Raw genomic sequence first — 13,755 nt, 5'->3', positions numbered from 1 at the left:
TTCGCCTGGTGCTGGTTTGCTTTGTGGCCTTGGACAACTCACTAAACCCCTCATTTTCCAATAGAGGTGCCTCAAGTTAAGCACCTAAATAAATGGCCTGACTTTGAGCCCTCCAGCTCCCATGGACATCTGGCCAGGAGCATGATATCACTGGGATCTCTGCAAATTGGGCCCCTGTAGTTTGGGGCCTAAAATGTGGATGAAGATGCCCATTTCAGACTCCCAGTCTTGAAAATGTTGGCTTAAATCTCTCCATGTCTGTTTCCCCTCTCTAAAACAGGGATAATAATAACTACCTGCCTTCTTGCAGGAGAGTTTTGAGGTCATAGGGTGAAATCTTGGCCCCAGTGGCAGAACTCCCATTGACTTCCATAGGGCCAGGATTTCACCCATTGAGTTTGTCTCTAAAGTGCCCTGCAGATGTCAACTTTTGTGTGATTGGAAACGACTATTATTCCTGAATCTTGTGCACTGGCTTCTACTGCAGGGCACTAGGAAAGCCTGTATTACTAAAGGTTTCAGAGTAGCAGCCATGTTAGTCTGTATCCGCAAAAAGAAAAGGAGGACTTGTGGCACCTTAGAGACTAACAAATTTATTTGAGCATAAGCTTTCGTGATGCATCCGATGAAGTGAGCTGTAGCTCACGAAAGCTTATGCTCAAATAAATTTGTTAGTCTCTAAGGTGCCACAAGTACTCCTGTTCTTTTTGTATTACTAAACAAACCCTCATGCTGGAAAAAATACTCTGGTATTTAGTCCTCAGTGTTAAATATTTTACCCAGACACTGGTGCGAACTCCCAGGCTTACAAAATAGACAGTTGAATTTAATGTACAGGCAAGGCCCCTGATTTTGAGCTTCTCATCTGAAAACTACGCCCAGAATAAGAATCTAAGAATAAATAAAGAATAAACTGTAGGGAGCTCAACTTCTCTATCACTGAATGATGTAGGGCTGAGCTGCTCTTGCCAGGAACAGAACAGGCAGTTCCCAATGAGATTAGATGCTCCAAGCCTGATTCTTAGACCCCTAAGCCATCCCCTGGAGAGTAGCAGTGCTTAGCCGCTGCTCATAGAGTTGGTAGGAAAAATTCACATCCCAGTTTTTGTGGGTCCTGTGCAGTTAGTGACTTTTCCCTGTTTCTCAGCAATGAAGTGGCAGATTTGGACTATTTAGAAATTGGAGGACAAGCTTCCCAGGGCAGTGTTTGAACCAAGCTGCTTGTACTGTTATGGCAACGACTCCTCTCCGGTGCACAGGGACTTCCTTTAGCAGCAGAAGTTGCTCTGCCTCCGAGCCCAATAAATCGGACTCCAGCAAACTGCTCCAGCGGCAGCAGCTTTAAGGAAGGCTAAAGTTTGACTCTGAATGTATTGCTCAGCAGTGGGCCAACTGCTCGGCTGCCATTTGAGTGTCTCATTTCTCATAATGGGTAGAATTTTTTTTTTTTAATGGGGAAGGAAGGAGTTTCGCTTGGTCAGATTTGTCATTCAACCTGATGTGTGTTACAAAACTGGAACAGCAAGTGCTTTGGTGCTGCAATCGTACGTTTCAGCATAATGTCCTTCTTTGGCTCTCTCAGGGCCCCAAATCGGTCACCCTCACTCACTGAGTATAGCACCTTCATCCTCCGGTAGTCCCACTGAAATCCATAGAGTGACTCCCAGAGTCCAGCATAGCCTGGCCCAAGGAAGATCACACCAGTGCAAGGGCATAGATCCAAATCAGAGGCTTGTCTGCCTTTGCTCAGCCACCACAGAGTGGCGGAAGGAGGCATGGCTGTGAAGGGGGAGCATGGTTTTCAGGCCTTTGTGGCAGTTAAAGACTAGTGCATCCCTTGAGCTACTGTATCACAGTACACAGGGGATGACATGCACAGAGCACCAGGGTCAGGACCAAGGGGAGGTTTAGGCTAGCTTTGCACAGCACCCACTATGTGCATTTTGGCCATAACCAAGGATTTGGCTCATGATCTTTGCACCTGGCTTTCACCTGTGCACTCTCTCACACTTTGTAGCATTGCGATGGCTGGACTGCAGCACCATGAAAAGAGACCCTAAAGTATTGTAGACTTGGAAATATTCCTTGTATACCAATCTATTTACTGACTTTAAAAATCAGGGGTAGTTAAATGGTCGTGCTGATCTATAGTGACCTATCAAGTGACAGCACTCCTCTCCAGAGACCCCTGGCAGGAGAACACAATTTTACTCTGAATTTGTGGCTGGGCTCTGTCAGGCTCAACTATATGCTCTGTTGTAGTATTTATTTTAAAATAGTTTGTATTAGGTCTTGGAAAATTCTGCCAGATGTGGGGTCAGGAAGGAATTCTGTCAGGAAGGGGTCAGATTGACAGAGATCTTGAGGTTTTTTCACCTTCCTCTATTGTGTGGGGAGCAGGTAGTTTGCTAGAATCATTTGAGCATATCTGACTTAATCAATTCCCTGCCCCTGCAGGGGCCTCTGGCATTGGTGGAATCTCATAAGACCGGCCATACTGGATCAGACCAATGGTCCATCTAGCCCAGTATCCTGTCTTCCGCCAGATGCTTCAGAGGAAATGAACACAACGGGGCAATTATCAAGCTCCATTCCCTGTTATCCAGTCTCTGCTTCTGACAGTCAGAGGTTTAGGGACACCCAGAGCATTGGGTTGCATCCCTAATCATCCTGGCTAATAGCCATTGATGGACCTATCCTCCATGAATTTATCTAATTCTTTTTTAACCCAGTTATACTGTTGGCCTTCACAACATCCTCTGGCAAGGAGTTCCACGCGTTGACTCTGTGTTGTATGAAGACGTACTTCCTTAAGTTTGTTTTAAACCTGCTGCCTATTAATTTCATTGGGTGACCCCTGGTTCTTGTGTTATGAGAAAAGGTAAATAACATTTCCCTATTCACTTTCTTTGTACCATTCGTGATTTTATAGACATCTATCATGCCCCTCCTCCCCAGTTATCTCTTTTCTAAGCTGAACAGTCCCAGTCTTATTAATCTCATGGTACAGGGGCTGATTTAAGCGATAGGTTACATACCACAGTTAGTTTTGCAATTTCATATTTGAGTTTCTGCAGAACTCTTGGTGAACACCAGCTGGTCCTGGTGATTTTACTGTTTCATTTATCAATTTATTTCAAAACCTCCTCTGACGCCTTTGATTTGTCACCCAAAATGAATGGCTCAAGTGTGGGATTCTCCCTCACATCCTCTGCAGTGAAGACGGATACAAAGAATTCATTGATTTTGCTTTGCTTCAACAGCCTTGCCTTTCTTGAACGCTCTTTTAACATCTCAATTGTCCAACGGCCCCACTGATTGCCTGGCAGTCTTCCTGCTTCTGATGTACTTTTAAAAAAATTGCTGTTAATTTTTGTGTCTTTTCCTAGTTGCTCTTCAGATTCTTTTTTGGCCTGTCTAATTAGAATTTTGTCATCCCCTTTAAATAACTGACACTATTGGTCTGTATGTTCTCTCTTCGTGGCACACAACAATTCAGGCTCCTGAGGACTGAAATGCTTTAGTCTAACCGCAGTTATTGGGCTCAACACAGGGGTAACTAGGTAAGTTGACAGGTTTCCGAGTAGCAGCCGTGTTAGTCTGTATCTGCAAAAAGAACAGGAGGACTTGTGGCACCTTAGAGACTAACAAATTTATTTGAGCATAAGCTTTCGTGAGCTACAGCTCACTTCATCACTTTATGCTCAAATAAATTTGTTAGTTTCTAAGGTGCCACAAGTACTCCTTTTCTTTTTAGGTAAGTTGAGTGGCCTGTGATATACAGGAGGTCAGACTGGATGATCTATAGTCTCTTCTGGCTTTAAACTCCATGAAATTGCCTGATTTTGTGCCAACTTAAACCGGGTGGGTTTGACTGTATTTCGAAAGTTAATGGGTTCAACATGTATTTAATAGAGCGTGGGCTAAAAAGAACAAAGGCTGAGAGGGGAAAGGCAAGGGGTAGGAAAGAGAGAGAAATCCCGTGGAAATACAGCGTTAAAAATGGAGAAGATGACAAAACCATTACCTCCACTGTAGGAATCACTGGGTGAATTTCTCTGGCCTGTGTGATGGATGAGGATAGACTGGATGATCTAACAGTCCCTTCTGGCCTTAAAATCTGTGAAGGTTGGAGAAACAAACAAGACAGAGAAACATGAAGGTTTGGCAGGGAAAGAGAGAGAATCTAAGAGGAGACAGTTTATATCTCCTGTACATGCCACCCACTTGTACCAGCCTGGCTTGTGGGATGGGGTATGATTCGCTAATACAGAGTGCTGGTTTCCTTGCGGACTTCCACTAGTTTTGCAAACCCTAATGCAAATATTTCCCAATGTTCGCAAAACCTCCTACTCCACAAAATTTTCCCATCTGTGATTTTTCACAGGTTTTTCCAAAGTCCAGCAAGAGCGAATTGTTGGCAGTGAAAATAGCTTCATAAACAGGTCCCAAGACAATGAAATGGCCATAGTCTCTCATTGTGCTTTTGAAAGTCCCAGATTCTCATAGGAGGTGGCAGACAAATTCTGGTTTTCCAAAGGATCTGGCTGCTTTTTTTAAAATTTTTTTTTTTTAAAGAAACTGAACCATACATACATGTATGTATGTACTGGAAACACTGGTTCATTTGTTACAGAAATGGAACAAAAGACACCTTTATTACTATTGAGATATAAAACATTTAGCACCTTGATTATTATTCATGAACATTAGGTGATAAGTTATGCACTTTTTATAGAACAGGAAACTGAGGCACGCTCAACCCCCATCCTCTTCTCATTGAGGTCAGTGGCAAAACTCCCATTGACCTCAGCAAGCCCTACAGAGGGTCCTACAGAGGGTAGGTGACTCTGCAAGGCCACACAGTGAGTTGTTATTGGAGCTCAGGAATTTGGGCCCAGATTTTCAAAAGATTTTAAGTACCTAAATAGCTTTGACGAGCTGGGCCTTGGGCACCAGTTCAGCCAAGCAGCTAAGCAGCTGCTTAACACTTCAGTAGTACATAAGTGTGTGTTTAATTTTAAGCACACTCTTAAGTACCTTGTTGAATCTAGACCTCAGGTCCTGGCTCCTTGGCCTGTATTCTGATCATGCCTTTGTCATCAACTTTAAAAAACTGAAACCCTGCCTTCTTTTCCTTCAGCTTCATTATATTGTTTTCAGTCATTTCCTATGCGTCCCAGGGGGAAAGTACAGTGGTTTTAGGTACAGTATTTTATAACAGCATCTGATGTAATTCCCAATAAGAACAACATAAGAACGGCCATACTGGGTCAGACCAAGGTCCATCTAGCCCAGTGTCCTGTCTTCAGACAGTGGCCTATGCCAGGTGCTTCAGAGGGAATGAACAGAACAGGTAATGATCAAGTGATCCGTGTGCTGAATCTGTAGTTACATCCCAGTGTAGCTACCAGTGAATGCCCACTATTTTTCTTGTAACTCTCCTCATTGGCCTGGAAGTAGCTCTCTTTGGAGTGTGATATGGGCCATTCAAGCCATTAAGCTTTGGGCATCTTTTGCATAATACTCTCAATACACACTGACATCATCTGGCATGCATGCTAAGTCCAGAGACACTGTAATGATAAATATGTCAAGTCCCTCTCTGAGTCAGTGAGAACTTGCATATTATCACCAGATTGCTCTGACACACCCAGTCTATACGCTGCACTTTTTGTGCCACATCATGGAGAAGTGAATCTGGTTTCCTCTCCAAACTTCAGACCAGGAAACATGGATGTGACATAAGCTTCTTCGGGAATAAGAATAGGAGTCATGTCCTTTGGGAGCCAGTGTTCTCAAAAATAAATCATTGTTAATCTTTATTTCTGTACAGTGCATATTAATAGGAGAGATTTTACCGAAAATGGGCCCAAACTGCCAAATTCAAGTCCAAGTTCTTCCAAAAGTCTAGAGCATTTTGCTCTGGGGCTTTGGGTTGACCCATCAGAGACACAAGGCCCAGCAGCTGCTATGTTTAGAGCCTGACTCATGCGTCCAGAAGGCTTGGGGCACACACACATGTGGGGTTTGGTGCCAGACGCTCATGTATCTAACAGCAGAGAAACAAAAGAGAATTAAACACATAGGCCAAGACTTTGAAAACACAAGCCTCGGTTTTTAAAGGAGCCCAGAGGACTGAAATTCAGTGGGAGTTTGGCACCTAGATCAAAGCCATCTAAGACCATAATTAGGCACTTAAATTAGTGGCTTGATTATCAAAAGTGCTGAGCAATCAAGTAGCTCTTACCGATTTTGCTAAGATCTTCAAAAGGGCATTTGACATTCAGTTCCCATTAATTTTAACGTGAATTGTTGTCCAGAGCTGCCATAGGGATTGAAAAAATCTCAGGCACAGAGCATTTTACTGTAGTAATAATCCACAGGACAAGAGCATCCTTAAATAAAAAGAGAAAGAAGGAGAGAGATTATTACTGAGGAGATCAGAACTAAAAGGTTACTGGCCGAGAGCTATTTAAAGGCATTTCCAATTCCCTCTCTCTCCAACAGGGCTAGGAACCCTGGTTTATCTGCCATGCTTAACTGTGCCGATTTCATTGGGGCTATTTGAAGGGGAAGGTATTACTCAATGGGAGTAATGTTGGTAGAATCTGATAGTAACTAAAAAGCATCTGAAATCCACCAAAATCATGCATAGAATTCCCCCCCCCCCCAAGTGAAAATAGACCAAAATGACTGCCCACCCCCCAACCCCCACAAAAATAACTACACCGGAAACGCTCCTGTGTAGAGACATTGCAGCCAAAAGCCAATTTCACATGCTGAATTTTAAATTCCTAAAGCCAGTAAAGGGAGATGTCTAATGGAAATGGTGGTAGTGTACTGTAATTCCAGGTCCTGCTGTCTATGGTTGACAAGAGGTCCTTGTTTTTCTCTCAGATTCCACACATGTTCTTCCTTTTGATTCTTGCCTGGTTTAGGCTACTTTTTAAATGCAAATGTGCTTGTTTAATTTAAAAAGTAAGTACATTTGTTTCTCCTGATAGCACAACTCACTCTAGTCTAGTGCATGCTAGTTCCTTGCTTGCTATGTGGAGATGCTATGCAAGTATCCCATCCACTCCCCAAACTCCGCCAATGCACATATATCCTCACCCGCAACACCCCCTGCTACTCCAGTTTTGGACCCTGCACAGCTCTGCCCAAGTACTTCTAGCCCTGATCTTGGAAGCACTCAGTGCTATAGTGATGAAGGCTATATAATCCCCTGGATGGATAGATGGAATTTCCAAGATACAGGGCCTTAGCTGCGGCAGTACAAAACGGCTGTAGTGTTGTATATGAACTGATGAAGGATAAGAACCCTGTGCAGGGTAACTTTATTTCTGGAGCAGCAGCATGGCAAATCCTAAAGGGATGTAGCCTCCTTGCAGATAAAGCACCACCTAGACCAATCTCTAGCTAGGTCCTTTAGTAGTACCATTTTTTAAATGGTGGGATTTGGCTGACCAATGGACAGGAAGCCTTTTGGGTCAAAATCACAGGATTCTTTCCTTCCTGAATATCCCATAATGCCTTTTGTTGTTTGTATTCCTCCCTCTGCATCTTTCTTTACAGCCAGATCCTGTCCATTCCCTCTGGCTCTGCAGTCCACAGAGAACTGGCTTTTTTCCCTTCTGTTTGATAGAGGCATCCCTCACCTTGGGTGACATGCAGGGAACGCTGCGTGTCGGGCCGCCTGACACGCAGTCCTGAGTAATACACAGATGGCCACTGCTAAGTGACTTCCAGTCTCTCGCCCTCATAAAAGGGAATTAACTAAACAACTCGTGGCCCCGGAATTGGGGAAGCGGTGTGTGAAGTTTACTTACAAGTGTGATAAGCATGTTGGTGTATAAGAAGCTGTGCTTTTTACCACTGCACTTTAGACAGGAGCTGTTTTACAGCACCTAGTGCTTTTCCTTATGTTCTGTTTACTTAGGTGACCCTACCATCGTAGCATCTGAGTGCTGCATAAACACCAATGAACATATCCTCAATTTGACTCAGCGGGTGTAGCTGGGTGCTCACACCTTTGAAAATCAGGTCACTTAGGTGCCTAAGTATGAACCTAACTTTAGGCTCCTGTTTTGGGAAATCTTGGCCAATAATTATTATGGAGCCTAATTGAAGGAGGAATCTGATTTTAATTCAATCAGGTTTCATTTCCTTGGTACTTGTGATGTCATTATCCTACCAGTTCTCCAGTCATCCACAAGTCTTCCCGGATAAACAGGATATATAAGTGTCACCGTGTTCTCTGCTCACCACTGGGGTGGCCTGCTTGTGGCTGTATCTGGGGAATAGCTCTGCCTGGTCTGAGACCCCTTTTTCATCTCTCGTGGGCTGCGGCCCTGTTCATGCTCCAGGACTCGTGGTACTTCCTCGGTGACTCGGCCCTCTGGCCAGGTCACTATATGGTTTCTGGTTTCAGAGTGGTAGCTGTGTTAGTCCATATCAGCAAAAACAACGAGGAATCCTTCTGGCACCTTAGAGACTAACAAATTTATTAGGGCATAAGCTTTCGTGGGCTAGAACCCACTTCATCAGATGCATGGAGTGGAAAATACAGTAGCAGGTATAAATACACAGCACGTGAAAGGATGGGAGTTGCCTTACCAAGTGGGAGGTCAGTCTAATGAGACAATTCAATTAACAGTAGGATACCAAGGGAGGAAAAATCACTTTTGTAATAAAAAAATAAAAAGGAGGACTTGTGGCACCTTAGAGACGACAAATTTATTTGAGCATAAGCTTTCGTGAGCTACAGCTCACTTCATCGGATGCATGCCAGAAGTACTTTTTTGTGTGTGTGTGCGCGGATACAGACTAACACGGCTGCTACTCTGAAACCTGTCACTTTTGTAATGGTAATGAGAGTGGCCCATTTCAAACTGTTGACAAGAAGTAACAGTAGGGGGAAATTAGGTGTAGGTTTTGTAATGACCCAACCACTCCCAGTCTTTATTCAGGCCTAATTTGATGGTGTCCAGTTTGCAAATTAATTCCAGTTCTGCAGTTTCACGTTTGGAGTCTGGTTTTGAAGTTTATTTTTATTGAAGAATTGCCACTGTTCTCCTACTGGTTTTTGAATGTTATAATTGCTGATGTCAAATTTGTGTGCAGGACTTCTACTCCCTCCCTGAGTTTCCTCCTTTTCCCTCTCTAAACCTAGAGACTGACTGCAGGCTTCCACACTGCAGCCTCCTTCTACCCTCTCTTCCTGGCCTTATACCAGTCCTGCTTTCTCCAGTCTAGCTTCTGTTCATCTTCTGTAGGTGTTTGCCAATCAAGCTTAACTATCCTTTAAGTGTGGACCGTCAAGTTACTTAACACCTCCCTCTCTCCAGCAGCCACCTTAATTCTTTTCCGGAGTAGTGTGGCATCACAAGATCTGAATTTTTCATGCAAAGAAACAAGCAGAAGGAGAAAGTTTATACATCATCGGATAAAGGCATGAACACATTTTCCTGCCTTCTCAAGTCACCTTTAAATCAGGAGCAAAACTACAGACTTTAGTGGACCTGGTGTTGCTGTACGCTAGCAGCAGCATCTCAGCCCATTGCAATTCAGACACAACTAAACTCTTCCGTGAAACTCATTGTGACTCCTTGGAGAAAGTTGACATGAGAAATTCTCTCACTGATGGAATGGAGAAAACTGAATGCCTTTGCCTCTATGGGTACAACCAAATCAGAGGCTGTACAGCTGTACTGTACCTTGGCAGGGGGTTAGACTGACCCTTGTGGTCCCTTCTAAACCTATGATTTTATGATTCTACCTGTATCCTGTGGCTATATCAAGGATGGTTGGTACATAAATTGTATATTGTAATATCTGTTTGATCTACAGGGTCTCCCACTTCCAGATTTTGTAACAACTCTCTCTGCTCTTGACATATAATTTTATTTTTTATCAGCCAAGCCCTTTTGGATTTTTTTCCCCAACTCCCGTACTTGGATTCCCTGCCCCCCCCCCCCGCCCCCGAGTGTTTTTTGGGACCTTGCATTTTAATCTACTCAATCAAGGCTACCTATACATGGGTGATTGTATATTTATTGCAAAGTAAAATTGTGGCCAAGTATATGCTCTTGCTGTATATTTGTAACAACAATATAGAGATTTACTTCCAGAAATCAAGGGTGCACTATATAGTGTAAGAAACTAGTTAACACTCTAAATGTTGTGGTGCCAATTTCTTGGAATGGCTTAGTTTTCAAGCACGATAGGTATGTTAAAAACGATTAAAGCAGACTCATGACTCCCAGTATTGCATAAGGGGCTATAATGTAGCATCTAACACCTGTGGTGTGTTTGGCTGTCAACGTGTTTATGTTGTGCTTATCACCACGTCTTGAGTTCCTCACGGCTTCTAAACTTTCTACATCAATAAAGTAGATGAATGGGGGCAGACCCTCACCTGGTGTAAATGGTCATAGCTCCACTGAATTTAATGGAGTTATGACACTTTACTCCAGCTAAGGATCTGCCCCATCATTCCCAAATGAAGCAGCTTTGGGAATGCTGGGGCCATGCCACTTACAAGCTTGGGGTATATTTTTCTGGCTCTTCCATAATTTTATCTTCACATCTTTATTTGCTATGTTAATTTATTTCAGCCATCCTGGGATTGATTTTATTAAGGCAGTTGTGGTACATCCCCTAGCCTGGAAGCATTGTTTTAAACTGCAGGAATCTGGCCATCAGATAAAAATCTGTCAATTTAAACATTAAACCTTACCCAGCCTGGTGCATTGCCTTTCCTGTGAAATAATGACCTGGCAGCACCAAGCTAATGGGCCCTATGGGTCATTCCCTGGAATCTAACCATAATCAGCCTTTAATCCTGCAGGGAATTAACTTTGCCAAGGACAATATTAAGAGTTTATCCTTCTCCTCCCCCCTCAAGCTCATGATTTATTCTTGTGCACAAAAGCTCTCTCTTGCCTTAGTCATTCTAGGCCTGACCCAACGTCCATAGAAGAACCCCCTTCCATGGGTTTTGGAGTAAGCCCCTATGTCCCCTTGGGGAGAGAGACCCAAAATTTCCGCTGACTTCTATGAGTATGAAGTGTGCTCAGCACTTCACAGGGCACAGGTCCTGGGTCCCTGCAGGTTGTGTCCTTAATCCCTGGATATTAGAAACGAGTGACTTTCCCCCCATTAATCTGACTATTGTATTGTGTAAATTACTATGCTTGTTAATAAAAGCATCCAATCAGTAGCTTATGCTGTTAATACAGGGCTGCTGGACCAGCGGGAGTACCGTGCCTAGCACTAGGAACAACGCGCTGCTCCTACCGTAACAACCAAACTGAACTAAATCTTGAGTGCTGAAGTTTCCTAGCCGCCTGCCAGCCAGCAAGCCCCGCTCGGAAGAGCTGCGCCCCCGGGAGGGCTGGAGAGCGAACCGGTCCCAGCGCCAGCTGCTTCCTAGGGCTGCGTCTCCCAAGTGCAAGTGCATCCAGCTGCGATGAAAGGAGCGTCTGTAGCTAGGGCTGAGGCTTCCCCGCAGAGTCATGCGGAACGTGAGGGACGTGCCCGCAGCCGGCAGCCCACACCTCTGCCTGCCTTTTGCCTTTTGCCTCGCTTCCCGGAGCCCCGAGGGGGGGTGCAAAACTCAGTTCACGCGCTGAAATGCAGCCTGGCTTTCCATTAGGAGGGGAAACGATCGATATTAAATATAAAATATAATTTTACTATAAAAAATAAGCTCCTGATCTCCGGTTGTACAAAGGTTACGGGAGCCTTTTGAGACGGCAAAAGGATAGAGTCAGGGATTTTTCTTTGTTGGTTTAAATACAAAATCTTTGCATTTATATTTCACCCCTTAATAGGGAGGAGATCATCCCCGTGCATTGTGTATACAGGGAAATAATCCATTGATATTTGGCGTATATCTCAGGGAAATAATCCATTTGGGATTTAGTGTATTCACAATACAGTTCAGTGAAAATACTTATATGTAGCCATATTTTAGAGCTACTATAAAGCACATTAATTTCCCCTTCATCTATACAAATGCATATGAGAACTTTCCCCTTATCGTTTCCAGATTTTTATATATGACTGTGCAATAAACGTGTACTGTATATATATTATACACGTAGTGTGTGTATAAAATATGCATGCAGGGGTATTTACCAGTGGGTATTGCACCCAGACTAGTATATAATGCTAGATCGAGAATGTATACAACATGCATACATGGGAGCGATACGGTGCTCTCTTAACATTATTCTAGAGTCGCGTAGATTATCCGTGCCATGTATGGATTTTTTGCAAGCTTGTCTCACTGATGCGAGTCCTTTGTCTAAGAAAAAATTGATTGCAAATTCCCCCGGGTGGCTGCAACTCGCCTAGCCGCCACGCGACGGCAGCAGGGTTTGCTTCTCCCACGCCGGCTGCTCCCTGCAAAGAATTTCCCCCGCCCTTGCCGGCTAGGGGCGGGCTGTGGGTGACGCAGGGTTTGCCGGCCGGTCTTTCGCCGCAGAAATAGCTGGGACGAGGTGGGAGCCGGGGCATTCACACGAGAGAGGCAGGAGGTGGAGGAACGCTCCCAAGAACCCGTCCCCCCGGCATTCCCCGAACGGCTCCCGCAGAGGGAAGCCCCCGGGGAAATTCCGCCCGCCGAGCAGCGTTGCAGGGGCCTGAGAGTGGCTGGTCGGCGAGAATCGAGCCCTCTTGTCCCGGGGAACACGTGCCGCTGGTTTTAACTCTCAGTCGCTGCTGGGATTCCCTCCCCGCCAGGCAGGGTCCCGGCCTTACTTTGCAATCACTGCGTGGTCAGAAGCCTTAAGACTAGCTGTAAAGACATCAGGTGCTTGTAAAAAAAAAAAAAAAAAAAAGCCCCTTTTTATTCTCTTCCCCGTGCATCTATCCACCAAGGCGGACGCGGAGCGCAAAGCGACCTTGGTTATAAACATGCCCATGGAGCTGACGCAAAGCCGGATCCAGAAGATTTGGCTCCCCAATGATAACCGCCCCGCGCTGCCCCGCAGATGTGAGTATAGTGCGGGAGGGAGGGGGGCGGAGGGAGGACAGATGTGTGGGAATGGGGGGCAGGGAGGAGGGATAAGCCTTAGCGGTGCCCGCACCTACGTAGAGCAGAGCCAGGCTCTATGCGCGCTGATGCACCACGGGTGTATTTCACTTGCGGTGTCTTTGCGGGAGTTGGCGGGCGTGGGGGGAGCTGCGTGCGCCACACGCCTTCCTAGACGGTGTGAGTGGGATGCTGGGGGGGCTCCCCTCGGTGTCATTGATTTATCCCTTGGGGTGAGCATCACCCCGTATTTTAAAACGGATCGTGGGCGCTGTTTGCAAGAGTACACGGGGGCGTAGGACGATTGCACTGGAGAGCAGTGGGAACGGGCACCGGAGACGCGAATACCGGCCAGGCTCCGGGGAACGGCGTTTCCCGAGAAATCAAGCGCGGTCCTGTATTTGGACAGGTCGCTTGTCCCGTGTGTCCCTCCGGCGGGAGGAACATACTCCCACGTCTGCACCGACGGGCTGACCTGGAGCAGCGCATCCGTGTGAGGCTGAGCAGGGAGGCGCAGCTCCCGCGGACCGGGGGGTTTGCTGCACGCGGTGCGCCGGGCGAGCGGTGCGCCGGCCTGGGCGCGTCTCCGGCCCGTGGTTCCGCGTCTCCGCGTCCTCAGCGCTGCCGGCGGCGGACGCGCGGGTGACCCGAAGTGCTCCCGAGCCCCGATCTAGCCGCAGCGCGCCGCCTCCGGCCGCACGCATGGCTGGAGG

At 45.8% G+C, this 13,755-nt stretch overlaps 1 protein-coding gene and 1 long non-coding RNA gene across 6 annotated transcripts in view; one reads left to right on the top strand and one right to left on the bottom strand.

Annotated features, from left to right (window-relative positions):
* The window catches only part of LOC144276722 (uncharacterized), a 48,771-nt gene extending 35,074 nt beyond the window's left edge, over window positions 1-13,697 (bottom strand). For both annotated transcript variants that reach the window (XR_013348308.1, XR_013348305.1), the window contains exons 1-4: window positions 13,518-13,697; window positions 6,251-6,398; window positions 5,862-6,052; window positions 4,028-4,120 (exon numbers count right to left, since the gene is read on the bottom strand). This is a non-coding gene — a long non-coding RNA (uncharacterized LOC144276722). The remainder of the gene's footprint in view (window positions 1-4,027; window positions 4,121-5,861; window positions 6,053-6,250; window positions 6,399-13,517) is intronic.
* Window positions 12,493-13,755, top strand: part of PFKFB3 (6-phosphofructo-2-kinase/fructose-2,6-biphosphatase 3) — a 30,964-nt gene continuing 29,701 nt past the window's right edge. For 2 of the 4 annotated variants that reach the window (XM_077836964.1, XM_077836961.1), the window contains exon 1: window positions 12,494-13,003. In XM_077836964.1, the coding sequence (XP_077693090.1) occupies window positions 12,925-13,003 (79 nt within the window). In that variant the 5' untranslated portion in view covers window positions 12,494-12,924. Of the gene's footprint in view, window positions 13,004-13,755 lie in introns of all 4 variants that reach the window. The other 2 variants (XM_077836947.1, XM_077836954.1) reach the window with 2 other exon arrangements.

This window comes from Eretmochelys imbricata, chromosome 1 (genome assembly GCF_965152235.1).
Source record: "Eretmochelys imbricata isolate rEreImb1 chromosome 1, rEreImb1.hap1, whole genome shotgun sequence".
In the NCBI taxonomy this organism is placed as follows: Eukaryota; Metazoa; Chordata; order Testudines; family Cheloniidae; genus Eretmochelys; species Eretmochelys imbricata.
Note: the sequence above shows the minus strand (reverse complement) of the source record. Positions and strands in the feature narration are given on the sequence as shown.